At 42.3% G+C, this 15,504-nt stretch overlaps 1 protein-coding gene across 3 annotated transcripts in view; it reads left to right on the top strand.

The window, feature by feature from the left end:
• The window catches only part of LIMCH1 (LIM and calponin homology domains 1), a 179,077-nt gene that overhangs the window by 145,235 nt on the left and 18,338 nt on the right, over positions 1-15,504 (top strand). For all 3 annotated transcript variants that reach the window (XM_017833120.1, XM_017833205.1, XM_017833295.1), the window contains 4 exons: positions 8,603-8,696; positions 11,711-11,883; positions 12,564-12,669; positions 14,991-15,019. In XM_017833120.1, coding sequence (XP_017688609.1) covers positions 8,603-8,696; positions 11,711-11,883; positions 12,564-12,669; positions 14,991-15,019 — 402 coding nt within the window. The remainder of the gene's footprint in view (positions 1-8,602; positions 8,697-11,710; positions 11,884-12,563; positions 12,670-14,990; positions 15,020-15,504) is intronic.

The following is a 15,504-nucleotide window of genomic DNA, read 5'->3' as shown; positions in this document are numbered from 1 at the left end:
CATTTAAAAGGGTTGCAAACAACTGACAGGAGAGGGAATTCTCACCATGTTTTTCTGTGTAACAACAAAGAGAATTGGAGATGTGGTGAGAGTTGGAGTATGATAATTTTTTTCTTTCATCTCAGATTTCATCCAAGCATTGGCCAAATGGATAACAGGGAGCAGACAGGGGTCTGTCCTGGCATGTGATGGTTCATTCATGAGAAAGGGTTTGTGTCTTACTACCCTGCTTAATGCCAGTCTCTAGCAACGGGCAACAAAACCATGGAGCCTGCAGCAATCATGGGAACTGGGGTGTGCTGTGAACACAGACTTGATCCTGTGAAAGGGAACTCGTATAGAGTCAAAAGTGAATGATTTGCAGGGAAGGCAGAGTTGGGGCTGCCCCTTTCAGAACAATTTGGCTGTGAGGGAAAAGCCAGGCAAGCATTGCATGTGATATGGAAAAGCAGATAATGGGAGTATTTGGAGAATAGAGAAGAACCTCAGCTTGCTGAAGATTAGAAGCACAATGACAATCAGAAAAGTAGCCAGTTGAAAGTGCTACTGTCTCCTTTTTTAGGATTTCCAGGCCTAATTAGAGTTATGAGGAAATTCAGCAACAGAAGGCACTGTTAGTTCTTGAGTGTACTCATATCTGCTTGGTGTTACCTCATCCTTTCTACAGCTTTGAGGATGATAAGGCCAGTTGAACACAGATTTTTGTATGTCTGATTTCTGCTTCCAGCTCTTAGCCCTTGTGGTGATACTGGCAAAGGAGGCAAAGAGTTTTCTTCCTCAGATTCCTTGTGAGTCTTGACATTTGCAAAATAGCTCCTGGTTTGTAAGCTTGAGTGCACTTAATGATGAAGCCTTCAAGAGAGAATGAGTGTGCACTCAAATGGTGCTATTGACAAAGTGTCTCTGCTCTAACTACAGATTTTATATCATTAGCTTCATGATTCCATCAATAATGTGACTGGGTAGTGCACGTCATTATAATTACTCCTGGCGCTTCATCTTCAAGCAAAGGTATGTGTGTTAAGCATGTCCAGGACAGAGCAAGGACAGCAGACTGCTTTCAGGGGGATCTTCCATGGGAAAACAAGTTGGAATGCACCGAGCATGATGAGGGAAAGGAGGAGACCTGCCTCCTGTAAGGGAGGAAGGGAATTGCCCAGCCTAAAATAAGATTTCAGGTTTTGTTCCTTCTAGATGTTTACTTCTCTTTGCCCAGATGCTTCTTGCTAATTTTCCAGGTCTGAATGCCTCAGACTAAGGCATGGGCAGTAATTTAGCTGTTGAGCATATAGTAGGGCCCTGATTTGTGGATGGAAAGGCCTTAGATGTCAGGTTACAGAGATGAGGTATGGGACTGGTGCTTGGCTTCTTCACTGTGTATGTTGGGACACAGACCAGCACTGCTATAGGCAGCTTGATATAGATGTGATTGGTCTGGGCCCTTATCTGCAAGAGTCGGGCAGCTACACTGGACTCACTTCACTCAGCCTTCTCCCTGTGCCAATTTTACTTCAGTCTTTTGACAACACAACGTCAGCCTCATCTCCAGAGCCTGAAATGCTAAACTCCTCTCTGAAGGTATAATCCCTCCTAGGAAGATTGGGAATCCAAATTAGTAAAGATAAGATCTTCGTGGGCTTGTCCCACTCCCCGTAAAACATGGCCTCTTGCTGGGTAGAATGCTGGATCTAGCTGTCACTGTCAGCCCTCCAGAAGGGAAGAAGAGGTTTGGTTTTGTCCCCACCAGTGGGGCTTCCAAACTACACATTCCTAGAAGGAAAAGCCTTCTGAAAGCCTCCACTGTATCACCTCCCACAATGAGAAAACAAGGTTATAGTTTTTGTGTGATGCTTAACCTTTCTGAATTTTTGGAAGAGGAGGAGAAGACAACAGAAAAGGCATAGAAAAGCAGCTGAGATGAAGAACAGCTGCCTGGAGTGGAAGAAATTACTGAAGTTCTTTTGTCTTGAGAAAACTTTTACAAATGAAGCATGTTTTCAAAGCCATTTCGAAACGTGCTTTTGCTACATTTATTTGTATACTTTATTGATGTAGTGCTTGTTAGCTGTGTCCTTCCCAGGCTTTGAATAAGATTCACAGGCAGTAATTCCTCTGTTAAGAGATGCTGATTCAGGATTTGATTTTTCCCCTCTAGTTACTCGTAGATTTGGTTTAGTTTTGTGTTTTATTAAGTCATTTTCTGCCCCAAGTTTATTTCATGAAACATATATTCCTCTTCATATATACCTTACCTTTGGGCCTCCTGTCCTCCCCTTCTGATTCCCTTCCTGTTTTTACATGTCCCTTCCTCCTCCTCCATCCGTCTTAGGGCTACTCCTCTGCTGTTTCAGTTCATTTGTTAAATGGACTAGTTTCTGTCTTCTCTCTGCCTGGCAGGCTTCCCTTTGAAGCTCTGTAGTCCTGCTTTAAATCTGTCTGGCTGCCCTCAGGCGCTGTCTGCAATGGGGGAAGATGCTGTGCAACTGTACTTCAGCAGCTTTTTTGGCCTGAAGTTTAGTCAAGTTGCACCACTTAAAACACATACTGTTGAGGTTTTTGAGGAGCTAGGGAAGTGCAGGAATCATTTCCTATGGGAGAGACCTCAGTGTCACTTGTCTTTTTTGACAATCTATATGCAAATCAAATAATGTTTGGCAATCAGAGACTGATTGGGAAACATATTCATCCTGCCTAAATCTACTGTGAAATGAAATGCAAAAAACTGCAAGAGGTGGGCAGGATAGTAAAGAAAAATATTATCAGGAAACTATACTTGTATCTGTAGTTTATAGGTAGAGTATTATGTATAAGTAGTGTATTGGGAATTTTACAAGAGACTTACCTTTACTTAAAGTAGCTTATGAAATTTTGCCAGTGATTCAAGGCTAGAAGGATAAAGCTGGCCTACGAACAGGATGGGAATATTCCACTGGTGTTTGTGGAGCGATGTAATGCTAAGAGGGGTAGTAGGTAAAGCACACCTCTCTTAATGCAGTTTTTAAAACTGGGACCAAGGCCCAAAGACTGATCAGTCAGTGGCAATGCCAGCAATAACATGAGAATCATCTGCTCATCCTGTCAGCCACTTAGGTTGTGTTTTCTTTCCGTTATACAGAACAGTAATGCACATTACAAACACTGAGAAGTTCTGTCCTCTAGCTCTTTGAATCAGAAGTTGGCAAAGTAACTCTTTTGTTTTAAAACAATATTTGTGCAGATTTTAGTGTAGGGAGATTAATTTGTCACCAAGTAACATCACTTTATTTTATCCAATCTTATAAAAAGAGCATTTAGAAATTATTGGCTTGTTATAGCTCTAATTATAACTTTACTCTGATCAACCAAAAAATAGTAAATATAGGCAGCAATTTAAATAAAGATCAGGGTGAGGTGGTGATGGTGAGGAGATAGCTTTCTTTTAATTTTTCTCTAGCTAGCTTAAACTTGTCCATTTCTACTCACTGCATGCTTGGCACAAAATAAACTTTTTTTTCTATATCCACGTAACACTCTCCTTCATCTTCAAAAATCCACTGATTGAACTGAGATTAAAGTACAAGCTTTCTTGTGGTTCAGGATTGTTGGCCGAGCTACAGGAGAGCAGGGCTGATTTGTGCAGATCTGGTAAGACAAGTCTTTGTTTTTTGATTCATTGCAAGAAACACTCGTAGAGTAAGTATGCCTGTTCCAGATTGACAGCTTTGCCTTGAACCACACATAAAAAGGTGTATGGAGGGCTGGACTACCTGAAGGGAAAAAGGTTTAGGATGAGAAGTGAGAGCAGCAAAGCTTCAAAGCAGCTAGAAGGGAACTCTGCTCAGTGTTTGGTTATGAATATAACATGCCTGTCTCCTGTCCACCAGACAGCCATGCCCTTTTCAGTGTCTGTGAGTGACAGGAGCTTATTTTACATCCCAGTTGAGCATTAATAACTGTAATGACTATCAGGAATACTTCACACTATTTCTTGCAACATTTTCAAGGCTTCTCGGTCAATTACTGATTACCCTGATCTTTGGTTGTAATAGATGGCCTGGGTATAGCATTATATAGCTGGCAGATGGCTTAACCTGTCAAAGCAGTGTTCTGGCTGTAGTAATATACTAACATAGGATGCAAGAAACTTAGTGGTGGCAACCCAAAGTCATGCCACCATTACTACTCACAACAACTGAAAACACTAATTTTGGTGAGGAAATCATCGTATGAAAATTTTAAAGTCAATGATATGTGTAGAATTCGAATCACAGAAGTTTAAAAGATGTATCAGGCAATTTTTACATGTGGCTATTGATACCACAACCAATTTCATTCCTGAATGATTTTACAGAATTTAAATTGTAGTTCTAACCTGCTTCTTCCTGATATCTCTGCATTCTCACTCTTTCCAGACAACTTATTTTGTCATGTTTTCATAGCAAATACAGTAACAATATTTCACGTGTTTTTGTGTGCAAGCAGTGTTAACTGAGCTATGTTTCAATTTAATTTGCAATAAGGGCTAATAAAGTTATACTATAACTTCCTTTGGAGTTTGTATTCTTGTAGAAGTTGTGATATTATGTGTGTTAGGTGTTCCGGGTACTGTACTTTTAGGGTTTTATAAGGGTGTATGATTCTACCACAACAGTAGGCAATATGGCTATTTCTGGCTTGTATGATCTTAATTAAAGAAATACTTGGACTGATATCCTAGTTTATGTGGTAAAAATCCTATCTGTCACAGGCTGAACTAATTTATTTTCATGCCTAATACGTGTTTGGTAACACTGTATGTGCAGCTGTGCTTGTGTCTTTGTTAAATGGATACCTTGTTTAGCAGAACCCAGGTGTTGCTTTGTCCTCTGTTACTGATCTGCTCATAACCACAACTGCAACCGTGATTTTTAATTTCCCATCATTGACTAAGGCTTCTAAATTGTAAATGGCAAAGCTACCAGGAAACTCCTGGGTAGCTAGACGCACAGGGTACTGAAAACACCGATCCAAGTAGACAGCAGTCTTCAGTTTTCAGGGGTTAATAGGACAGAGTCTTCACGCCAGCCTGGATCAGTGAGCAGACATAATCACAGACCCTACGCACCAAGGTTTTTCCTACTTCCCTTGAAGGCTTCATTGCCTGTGGTGGTGGACAAGCAGGTGTTGTATGACCTTCCCTCAGAGGCACCTGCAGCAGAGCCAAGGTGTGGAATTGCTCTGCCACCCTGCAGAGTGAGAGCTCTGCCCACACAAATGCATATGGCTGCAGCAGAGAGGTGCTGAGAGGCCATGTGAGGCCTTCATCCCAAAGTATGAGAGCTCCTCTGTATTACCTCAGAAACGTCACTCAGCAGGTTATCCAGTTTTTCAGTGTCCACATCAAAATATGATCCCCTTAGGTATAATAAAATGCTTGTATGTGTTTTTTTCATGTTCAGTGATAACATCATCATTTATTTACAAAATATTTATGAAATGTGAAGGGTGATAGTCTGTGGTAGTAAAGATATTTTATGAACTGTATGAGCACAAGAAAGTGTACCATATACCTGTGGATAAAATACTAGATAACATTACATTAACTTGGTATTATAAATAGAGTTAGATTTAGTGGAAATGAGAGAGTTCCCCAGTGAAGTTGACTTAAATTTTTTATAAATTACTTACTAATCAGTTTTATATTTTTAGCTGTATGTCACTAGTGTTTAATTGCTTACCAGAGGGAGGAGAAGTAGTCAAGTCTCGTGAGCAGGAACAGAACTTCTGCAGCATGCCATTGTAAAAATCCATTTTCCTACAGCAAGTAGTTGCTCTTTCTTTTTTCTATAAATAACATTTATGTCGATACCTCATTCAACCTCCTGGATATAGGTTATGGGTAGATTTAGTTATTACACTTTTGCAGGATAGCTACATGACAGCACCGTGTTTAGGTTCATGAGGTGATTCTAGGCCCAGAGGTGATAAAAGTGCATCATGTCTGTGCATCATGCATCATCTCAGTATTCACTGAGCATTTTAGCCCCGCTGAGAGGCCAGTGTGGCTGTGCTCTTTCTCCAGCCCCAGCTGACATCAGCAGTTGCCCTTCCTGAGTGTATGTAACACTTTAACACTTTTTCTGTTGGCCTGTGGTTATTGCTGTTTATGGCTTTAAAGCCTCCAAGGTTGAAATTAAAGTTGAATTTCTTTATTTATTTTAATTTTTCAATTTGGACAGTTGCTTTTTGAGAGTGGAGGGGGAATTCCACTGTTTCACCAAAAATAATAACAATCTAAACATTAATAATTGAAACTTGCAACAATTTCTTTGGAAGGGCACAAGGTTTGCAGCAGTAGGTTTGGAGCCTCTTGCTTTTCCAGGTGAAATCTACCTTGTTTAGGGCAAATCCTGAGCTCTCAATAATAGCTATTTGTTTAGGTTTAACAAAGTTTTGTAGGTTTTAGAATGATATAGAATAATTCAAGTTGTAGGTCTCTAGCTGAGTCTACTGCTCAAAGCAGGATCAGGCATGAGATCAGAACAGGTCGCTAAGGGCTTGATCATTTAAGTCTTGAAAATCTCTGAGGGCAGAGATGGCATGACCTATTCTGGCCAGCCTGTTACACTGGCCTGGCTGTCCTCATGCAGAAAAAAAATACTTGTTTCTGCCTTGAGTAAGGTTGGGAAGAATTTCCAGTAGCCTCTCTGCTGGCTGCTGTTGTACCTGGAGCCAGAGGCTGAGGCTGAAGGAGAAATTTTGTTTAGTTGCAGTAGTGTTCTGCTGGGACTTTTAGTGTAAAAGCTCTCAGTGAAACACAGGCTGGTATCAAGATGGGCTGGGGGAAAGTAAGGTGGGTTATATGAGAGAAAAGAGCAACTAGATGGCAAGAGGCAAACCTCTGGGGCACAAGACTTGCAGTCTTTGGAGCATTTCTCTGAGGCCTGTGTTTTAGCCTGTGCCTCATCTCCAGTGACTGTCCCTCTTTGGAGTGTGGGCAACATGGAGGGAGAGGTCTGTGCCTTGTTTGCTCTTGGTGTAGATGCATTCACAGATGGACATGGTGGAGAGGAGGTCCTGAAACTTCCATATTATCTTTTTGGAGACTGTATTTCTCTATCTGCCTCATCCAGTTTGAGAACAGCTTTTAGACAAGTGGGGGATGTGTCTCCATGTCTTGCCTGGGGCAGAGGGCGAGGGTGGGCAGAGGTGAGGGTGTGTTGGAAAGCACCAGACAGTGGGGAGGATGGCAGGCAGCCAGCTCCAGCAAGTGCTGGATGAGACATGCTGCCGCTTCTAGAGACCCCTTGGTGTGATGTGGTGCCTGTCCTACTGAGAGGTGGCAGCACAGCCCTTGGCAGCTTCAGGCTCCTTTTGTTTCCTAGCACTGCTGAATTCCTGCTGGGCTTGACCAGGTTGCTGGCCCTGGCCCCACACCATCTTCGCAGACATGTACTCTGCCCCTCTTCAAAGCATGTCCCCCTCCAGAGAGAAGGAGAGGCAGGGATTTGTAAGCTCTGCCAGCAGCAAAATTCTCTGGAGCTTTGTGGTGTGTCCACAGGTATTACCATCCTGTTGGCACTGCCAGATGTTCCCAGTGACTGAGCTGTGAGAGGCCAGGTCTGCTTTTCATGGGGCATGTTTGGATAAGGAGCCACAGGCTCATGTGGACCTGCAGGGATAGGAAACAGGATCTGTGCACATGGTGGAAGTCTGATTCCTGCCTTCAGAAAAGAGAAAATTTCATCTGATTTCCTCCTTTGCATCTATTAATAAGATGAAGTGGGAGCAGGAGGACAGGAAAGAGAGTCTACAACAGACTACTTCTGAAATATGTTACTTTTTATTTCTAAAAGTAGTCTTTTTTTATTTTCCCCTGTTGAATGTGCCATTTTCTAGATCTTCTTGGTGTTAGAAGCACTGGGAAATGGCTGATCACTTTGCTGCAGATTTTTCTTTATTTGCCTGCTGGAAAAGTGGATGTATGGCGGAAGCTGCTGAATAGATCAGCTGAAGTGTTACCCTTGTTTTGACAGTGTGGTTTTAACTCTGTAACAACCCTGCCCCGGGTCAGGAAGCTTGCTTTTCAAAGGCATTTGAATTATTGGCTTGACATGGTCTCACCATATTTTTTCATTCCTCTCAGTAGTGTTTCAAGTATTGCATTACCTTTAATACCAACTCTGGCTTTTCCCTTCAGATAACAGATTGTTTAGACAACCGTGAAATAGAGGAAGTATTTAATTACTTTGCCACTTTTCGAACCCTAGTATGTGCTAGGTATTCACTAATGCATACATTTTTGTGTTACTCTGGAAGAGGAAACTGGGGGTGAAATGTATGCTTATCTCCAGCTAACACAATCCAAGATACACTACAATTTTAAAAGCTTGTAGGAGCTATTCCAAACCAACCACATTAATGGCTGATGATGAGTGATTTGAAAAGGAGATTAAAGCCCAGTGATTCAACACCCGACTGGCACATACTGCTCTGAAACGTACTCCTCAGTGCCCTGCTGAGCTACAAACTGATCTGTTTAGAACGCACTACAAAGCAGAGCAGCAAGCATTGTCTTGAGGAATTAGCACATACTTTTATTTCCACTGCACTTACTCTGTCTGTGCTGTGTTCCTCTCTCCAGGCCTCCCCGGTGGAAGCGGATGGAGCTGCCAGCCCGCAGGCCGAGCCCAGCCCCAACGGTACAGCCCCTGCTTGCCCGGTGTGCCCGTCCCCAGGTGGGTGTGCTGCAGATGTCAGAAACCTCGACATAAAATGAAATTGCATGCAGTCAGAGCAGTCATTCACTGCAGCAACCTCCCAAGGGATGTGGTGGAGTCCCCATGGCAGGAGTTTTTTTGGGTGCAGCTGGGCAGGGTGCTAGACAATCTCCTCTAGGCTCCCTTTCCCTTGAAAGGTGGGAGTAGATGGTCTGTCAAGGCCCCTTCCAGCCTGGGCTGGATGACAGGCCCCTGTCATTCTGTGGTTGAAATGACACACCTGACTGCACAATACTCAGGGTGCAAGTTGCCCACTTTGCTGTTTGTGCAAGTGAAAAGCCGGTGCCACAGTGTGCTGTAACTAGAAAGCAGCAAGGGTAGAAGCTATCAGTCAGGAATAGCTTCTGTTTAACACCTCCCTCCCCCCACCAAGACATTAAGAAATGGAGAAAAAGAGTAGGAAGGGGCACTTCAGTTGTCATAGGGGCTTTAAATGGACAGTATTGTGGAAACTCACAGTTTTCTGCTTTAAAGCCTTTATGCATGATTCCTAATCTGGAGAAAGGAATTTTCTGGTAGAATTTTAATCTGTTTTCCTCAAAAGTGTGTTTCTGAAACATTTTCTTTGAGTAGGCACTTTATCTGCTGTCTGCTACCATACTAAGTTCATGGTCTTTTTTTTTTTGGCTCATTTTTTAAAATGGGTCTATCAAAGTTCAGCTTGGCATGGGTAAGTAAAAAGTACTATATCAAGTATGTATTTAAATGAGATCTCTGGCTGTAATTGTTATGTAAGCATAATGCTCCTGTTTGTTGAGGATAAATGTGACTTAAACGATTGAGCTTTGCCTGTGAACATCGATGAAGTACCATTCCCCAAAGATTAACAAGGGCTCATTCCCCTGTTAGGAAGGGCTCATTAGCTGACTTAATTGCTTCAGCTAGTAGATGCCAAAGTACATAGGGTGACAATCTTGAATTGCACTTGGCAGGTAATGTAGAAAGTGCAATCTTGTGATGAACCAAACAAATTCTCCTCTCTAGAGTCAACAGTGATGAGCTGGTGTTGTCTACAAATCACAAAGTTACCTTGTCTCCAGCTCCACAGCTGTGAGAAATGCTGAACATTAAGTATTGACCACAAAGTTTAATATTGGCTGGAAAGGAAAACTGAGATAGCATTGCAAAAATTGAAATGGTAAAGTAACAAGGGGTTTTTATTATGTCTGCTTTGGAGGGATAGATGTGGTCCAAACTGTGTGAACTTCTTGTAGAGTAAGCGACTTCCTCTGCTGTTCAATAAAAGACAGATCATTCCATGCAGTGCTGGTTTGAAAGTAAACAGGCAGGAGAAATGAACCCAACTCGAGAGAGATTATAAATCAGAGTTACGATTTACTAAAAATAAATTACAATAGATACAATGATAGAGAGAAAAACTGGTTTTAACCCACAAAGACAGATGTATAATCCAGCCCCCTGGGACAAGAACAGAACAATGTTCGTTGGCCCCTGTACTGAGCACCACGTGTTCCCCTGGGTGCAAAGTAAAAGGAAAGGAAAACCTGTTGGTTCAGATATGGTGGCAGTGTTGAGATAATGATTGCAGTCTTGTTGAGAGTGGCAGTGGCAGTCTTGTTGGAGTTCTGGTCCTCCTCTCATTCTGATGAGTGATACCAGAAGTCCCAAAACCCCAAAATTATATATGCTCAGTTTCAGGTGGGAATGTCCAGTACCTCCCCCAGGGCAGGGAGTTTCACAATGGGTGATTTAACTCTGTGAGTCAGGATATTTTTGGAGTCTTTGATGGTCTAGGTGTTGCAGCTGCCTATTGTGCCAGTCCAGTATGACCCATTAGCAGAGATGACCCCTCAGGCTGGGTATGAAGGTGCTAATGTCTCCCTGGAGGGGAGTTATCATAGCTGAGTCATTAGGTGTGCCCTGGGCAGCTGCTGCAAGTGATCCGTTATTAACAGTCTATCAGAAATGACATATAGGGTGACGAATACACAGTTTTGGTTATACCCACATAGTAATAAACTGGTCCTGGCCCATGTAACTAGAACACATGCTATGGCCCCTATGCCTCTAATGATGTGGGAACTGCTCCAATTCAGGGTGCATCTGCCTGGCAGCAGGAGCAGCCCTTGTCTCTGCTTGTGTGCAGGTTCTTGGTGGAGCCTTAGGGTGCACCACTTCCTTAACTCACTCTCCTAGCCCATCAAAGAGGTACATTCAGAAGCTGCCTTTGCTGCTGTGATTGAAAAGGGGACAGGATCTGAAGCTTCTGCTTTAGGAGGTTGGAGAGATATCTGGGTGCTTATGGAGTGCCTGCTATGCTGGCAACTGCTGTGCTTCCAGTGGTGGTATCAGCTGTCAGCAGTCTAGGTGTCACGGTTCTCAGCTGTAGACTTGTGTGCTCATGGTCCCTTCTCCCGTAACCCAGCACCAGCTTGTGTTTTCTTAAGAATTGAATGACAACGAGGTTATTTCAGTCTAGGACTTCCTGTTAGGACAGTTATTTGCTGTCTGATGCTTAACTGATGTGATTTAGTGGAAATAGCCAAGCTGAAATATCCTCCAGTGCTGACAGTGAGATCATATTCAATGTGGTATAGCTACTTTTCTGTGTAGCATCTTAGGATAGGATTCATCACACAACTTCAGTGAAGAGATCTTAGCTCAGAAGGCACATTGTAGGCTACAACTCAGCCAAAGAGGAGTGTCTGAAACAGTTTGTGTGACTCTTTCCCAAGGACTACTTCTCTGTTTTTATTGACCATGAAGGGTGTTCCATGATGTCTAAGTCAAGTGTAAGCACCTACATTTTGACAGGTGAATTTTTCTCTTAAAACCTTGTCTTCTCTGAGAGGTTAATTTTGCCTGTGTTGAAGAAAAAAGATTGTTTTTTCAAAACAGACTGTAAATGGGCTTAAATATAAGTAAGAAAGTGGACTGTAAGAAATAGGCCTACATTTTATGTCAAAAAGTGCCTTAACCTTGCAATATTATCTCTTATATGTATGGATTAGGTTCAGATCAAAAGCAATTCAAGTCAACTGCAGCTTGTGCCAGCCCTGTTGTGAAGAGATTAGAATTCCTTCCCAGTCCTGTCCCTTTGGAGGAAGCTGCTTCAAGCAACAAAGATGTGAAAAAAGCTGAAATGGAACAGCAGAAGGAAGCAGAGCTCCCTCCTACACCAGAGGTACGTATGGGCAAGGAAGAGAGGGAGTGGAAAACAAAACAAAACAAAAAAGGAGAAGGATCTCACATGGAAATGTTTATTGTGCAAATTGATATTTTTCTCTACATAATGTCACTTCTAGAGTTCATTCAAAACAATCCGCCAAGGAATTACCTTGGAGTATGGTTTCTATTGCCAAATCCTGTGGTCATCAGAGAGTTCCCTCTCAAAAGGAACTCCACAGTGTCTGCTTGTAGCATTTGAACTTGTAAAACTGGAAACTAGCTGGACCAGAAATGAGAACTAAACCTACAAACTCCAGTCCCACCCCCTGTTAGGGGGACAGAGTATCCAGGAGGTGTGGACAGTGGAGCTTACCCTTTTGAAGTGCTGAACAAGTGCAGGTAGTGGCAGAGGGAACAAATGGCTGTGACCATACTGCTCTGTCAGGTAAGTTAGATATTGGTTAGTTAGATGTTGTTAGAGGATCAGCCTTGGTGTGCAGGGCAGTGTGAATGTCAACAGCAAACAGCTACCAGTTACTCACAGGACATTAGTACTGCAACTCCATGTTGTAATTCTGGAGATAGAGGCTTCATCTTTTATAATGTTATTTCAGAAAATAAGTAGGAAAGGTTTAAATTAACCTTTGAACTTGTTGGTTTTTTAATGCTATTTTCTGCTCCAAAATGTCTGAACAGGTGATGAAAGCAAAAACCCTGGAACAAAAGGGGAGTGTAGTGTTGCCGTTTATAAAGAAACTACCGGAGACCAGCCAAGTTACTCTGCATAATTCTGTTCTACAAGGTGAGCAAAAAGCATTTGGAGAACTCAGGCAGACCGTAGCTGATATGTGCATGTGGTGTTCAGGGTGAAGTGCCTAATCAATGGCCTAGAGGGTTTGGGAGCTAAAATATTATAGTTATTTTCTAGTTCCATTGACTGATATTGGTAGTGTGGCTTCTGTGATGCAAAGGACTCTTCTGGCTGTCCCCCTTAAACACAACAGCAGAAATATGACACAGTGGAGGGGGGCAGAGAAAGACCTATCTTGCATTTACTTGGCCTAGCAATAAAAGCTGTATTATGCCAGTGAGTATTACTTACTGCTGCTCACAGATGAAAATGGCTTAGCAATTGATTTTATCTTACTATAACATTTTCTGGAGATCTGCATTCTGCACTCGACTGCTCATGTGGAGCTCCTTTTCACAGGTGAACAATACACATATCTGGGCACATCCTTGAATTTGACTGCTGCCCAACACAACAACACAAGTTCTTTCGAAACAGAACCTTTTTTTTTTCCCTCACCTTCATGACAAAGTTTTGCTTGAGATTGATAATGTTTAGTAGTTTGATTTTATATTTATTTTAGAGATGTCTAGATGTAGGTTGTGAAAGAAAGAAAAATCATCTAAGGTTTTCTTACTCCTGAGAACTTCCTAAATTGTTAGTTTATGTATAGGTAATATACTGATTAGCCCAATGTTTTCGAGGTTGAAACTCCTGAAGGTGATCCGTTGAGGAAAGATTGGAGAGGGACTTTTTACAAGGCAACGTAGTGATAGGACAAGGAGCAAAGGCTTTAACCTGAAGGAGGGTAGATTTAGGTTAGATATTAGGAAGAAATTCATTACTCTGTGTGTGGCGAAGCACTGTAACAGGTTGCCTAGAGAAGTTGTGGATGCCCCATCCCTGGAAGTGTTCAAGGCCAGGTTGGATGGAGCTTTGAGAAACCTGTTCTAGTGGAAAGTGTCCCCCTCCATGACAGGGGGGAGTTGAAAATAGGTAATCTTCAAGGTTCAGTCCAGCCCACACCACTCTATGATTGTTTGAAAAGGAATAGAATTCTCACTTGTTTTCAGTGTGGAAGTGCTACCCAAACAGACTTTGAGAACGACACCATTTTATGTTAGGCACGAATCAGTCCAAACATCAAGTAACAGAGTGTAGTCTCTTGCCTGTTTTCTGAGTGGTGCTGAAAGACTCGGCTGCACTCTAGTGTTCACAGCGCATGGAGCACTGAAAGAATCACAAAATCCTGTATCTGCAATAGGAATGAATGCAAGCACCATGCAAAGACTTGAAAGGGTGGCTGCCCTTGACTAGCATTAGTTGTTAGAGCTCTCATGTAAGTTCAGGTGCCATGTTGCAAAAGTAGCATTTAAATACAGACAGTCCATGTGATCTTCAGGTCCATTGTAAACCAGCAGGGGCCGACTGGGCCAAAGCGACTGTAGTCAGAATCCCTCTTGTGGCCAAGGTGGCTCAGGTCTCAGAGTCTGTCATTGCTTTTTGACCGCACTGTTTCTTGTTTTGTCTCCGTGCCGTTGCCTGCAGAGCCGCCCCGCGGGGCCGCGGTTCCGCTTAGGGTTCGCAACAACTGGCGGCGCTCACAGTTTTTCTCACAGTCAGGTAAATGCGGCGCAAGGACCAACTTCAGCCCTTCTGCTGCCTCCAGTTGTAGGTGTCTTCGGACGCGGGGCTGGGGTGAAGACTGATGATCATGGGGACTTGTTCTACCTCTTGCTTTCGTAGAAAGTATCTATTCCTGCTGCACAGTTGACAAAGAGCTGTTGGGTTGCACATTGTTGTGATGCTCTGTTCTCGGGCACCCAAAAGAAATCCCTTGCCTATAAATACCTTTTTCTTAATTTCTTTAAATCAGCCTAATTTTTAAAGACATTTGGGTAGAAAATGGCAATGGTTCTCTTCGTAACTGTGGCTCTTGAATAGTGTAGTCCCATCCTTTTAGCTTTGCTGTACTTTTTCCTTCCTTGCACTGAATCATGAAGGGAAAAGTAGATCAAGGTAGGTAACACTCAGTGTCTGAACACTGCTAACATCTGTGGCCAGAAGTAGATGGCATTAGCTAGTGGTAGAGTAGAACCTGGTAGTTAATATTGTGCTCCTCTATACCCAGATAAAAAGTAGTTTTGTCGGTGATGGGTGTAATCTGGTTTTCTGATTTATTTGCTTGCAATTCGTTCTTGCATTTGGTTGTGGGAGTCAATAGGAAACTAACAAGAAGCTTTCCTATACAGATATGATGTAGATTTAATTGCAGGCTAAGCACATTTTGCTATCTTAGATTTAATGTTTCCTTGTTCTGTTTTTTTTAATAGCTGAATCTGATAGTGGTGACAAATCAAATGTGAGTACCTGTTTTGCATCATTGTTTGGTTTAGAGATTTGTGTTTAGCAAAAATTAATTTTTTGTGCAAACGATCCTGTAACATCCATAAATCAGAATGAGAATTTTTTTCTCATGGACATGTGAGAGAAAAAGTACAACCCACGTCAAGGCATAGTCTGAATCTGAAATTCATGCATTCTCTTGTTCTCTGGAGAGAATGGTAGCTATACAGTACTCGGTTGCTGGAGCCACTAAAACATCACAATCTTGAAATAATATCTAATTGTATCCATTCTGTTTTAAATGCATAGAAATTAAAGGACTCTACAATTTTACTGTCCTCTCAATGAAAACGAAAGAACCCAACACACCACAAATCTTACTCTAAAGTACACAGTATTTTATATTCTCTTTGTCACATAGACATAATCTCTTCCTATCCGATTCAAATTCTCCTCTTAGTGGAAAGGGATATGACAGCAAGTGTCTAAAATTGCCCTCGA

Source organism: Lepidothrix coronata, unplaced genomic scaffold (assembly GCF_001604755.1).
Source record: "Lepidothrix coronata isolate B3197 unplaced genomic scaffold, Lepidothrix_coronata-1.0 Scaffold0, whole genome shotgun sequence".
Lineage (NCBI taxonomy): Eukaryota > Metazoa > Chordata > Aves > Passeriformes > Pipridae > Lepidothrix > Lepidothrix coronata.
Note: the sequence above shows the minus strand (reverse complement) of the source record. Positions and strands in the feature narration are given on the sequence as shown.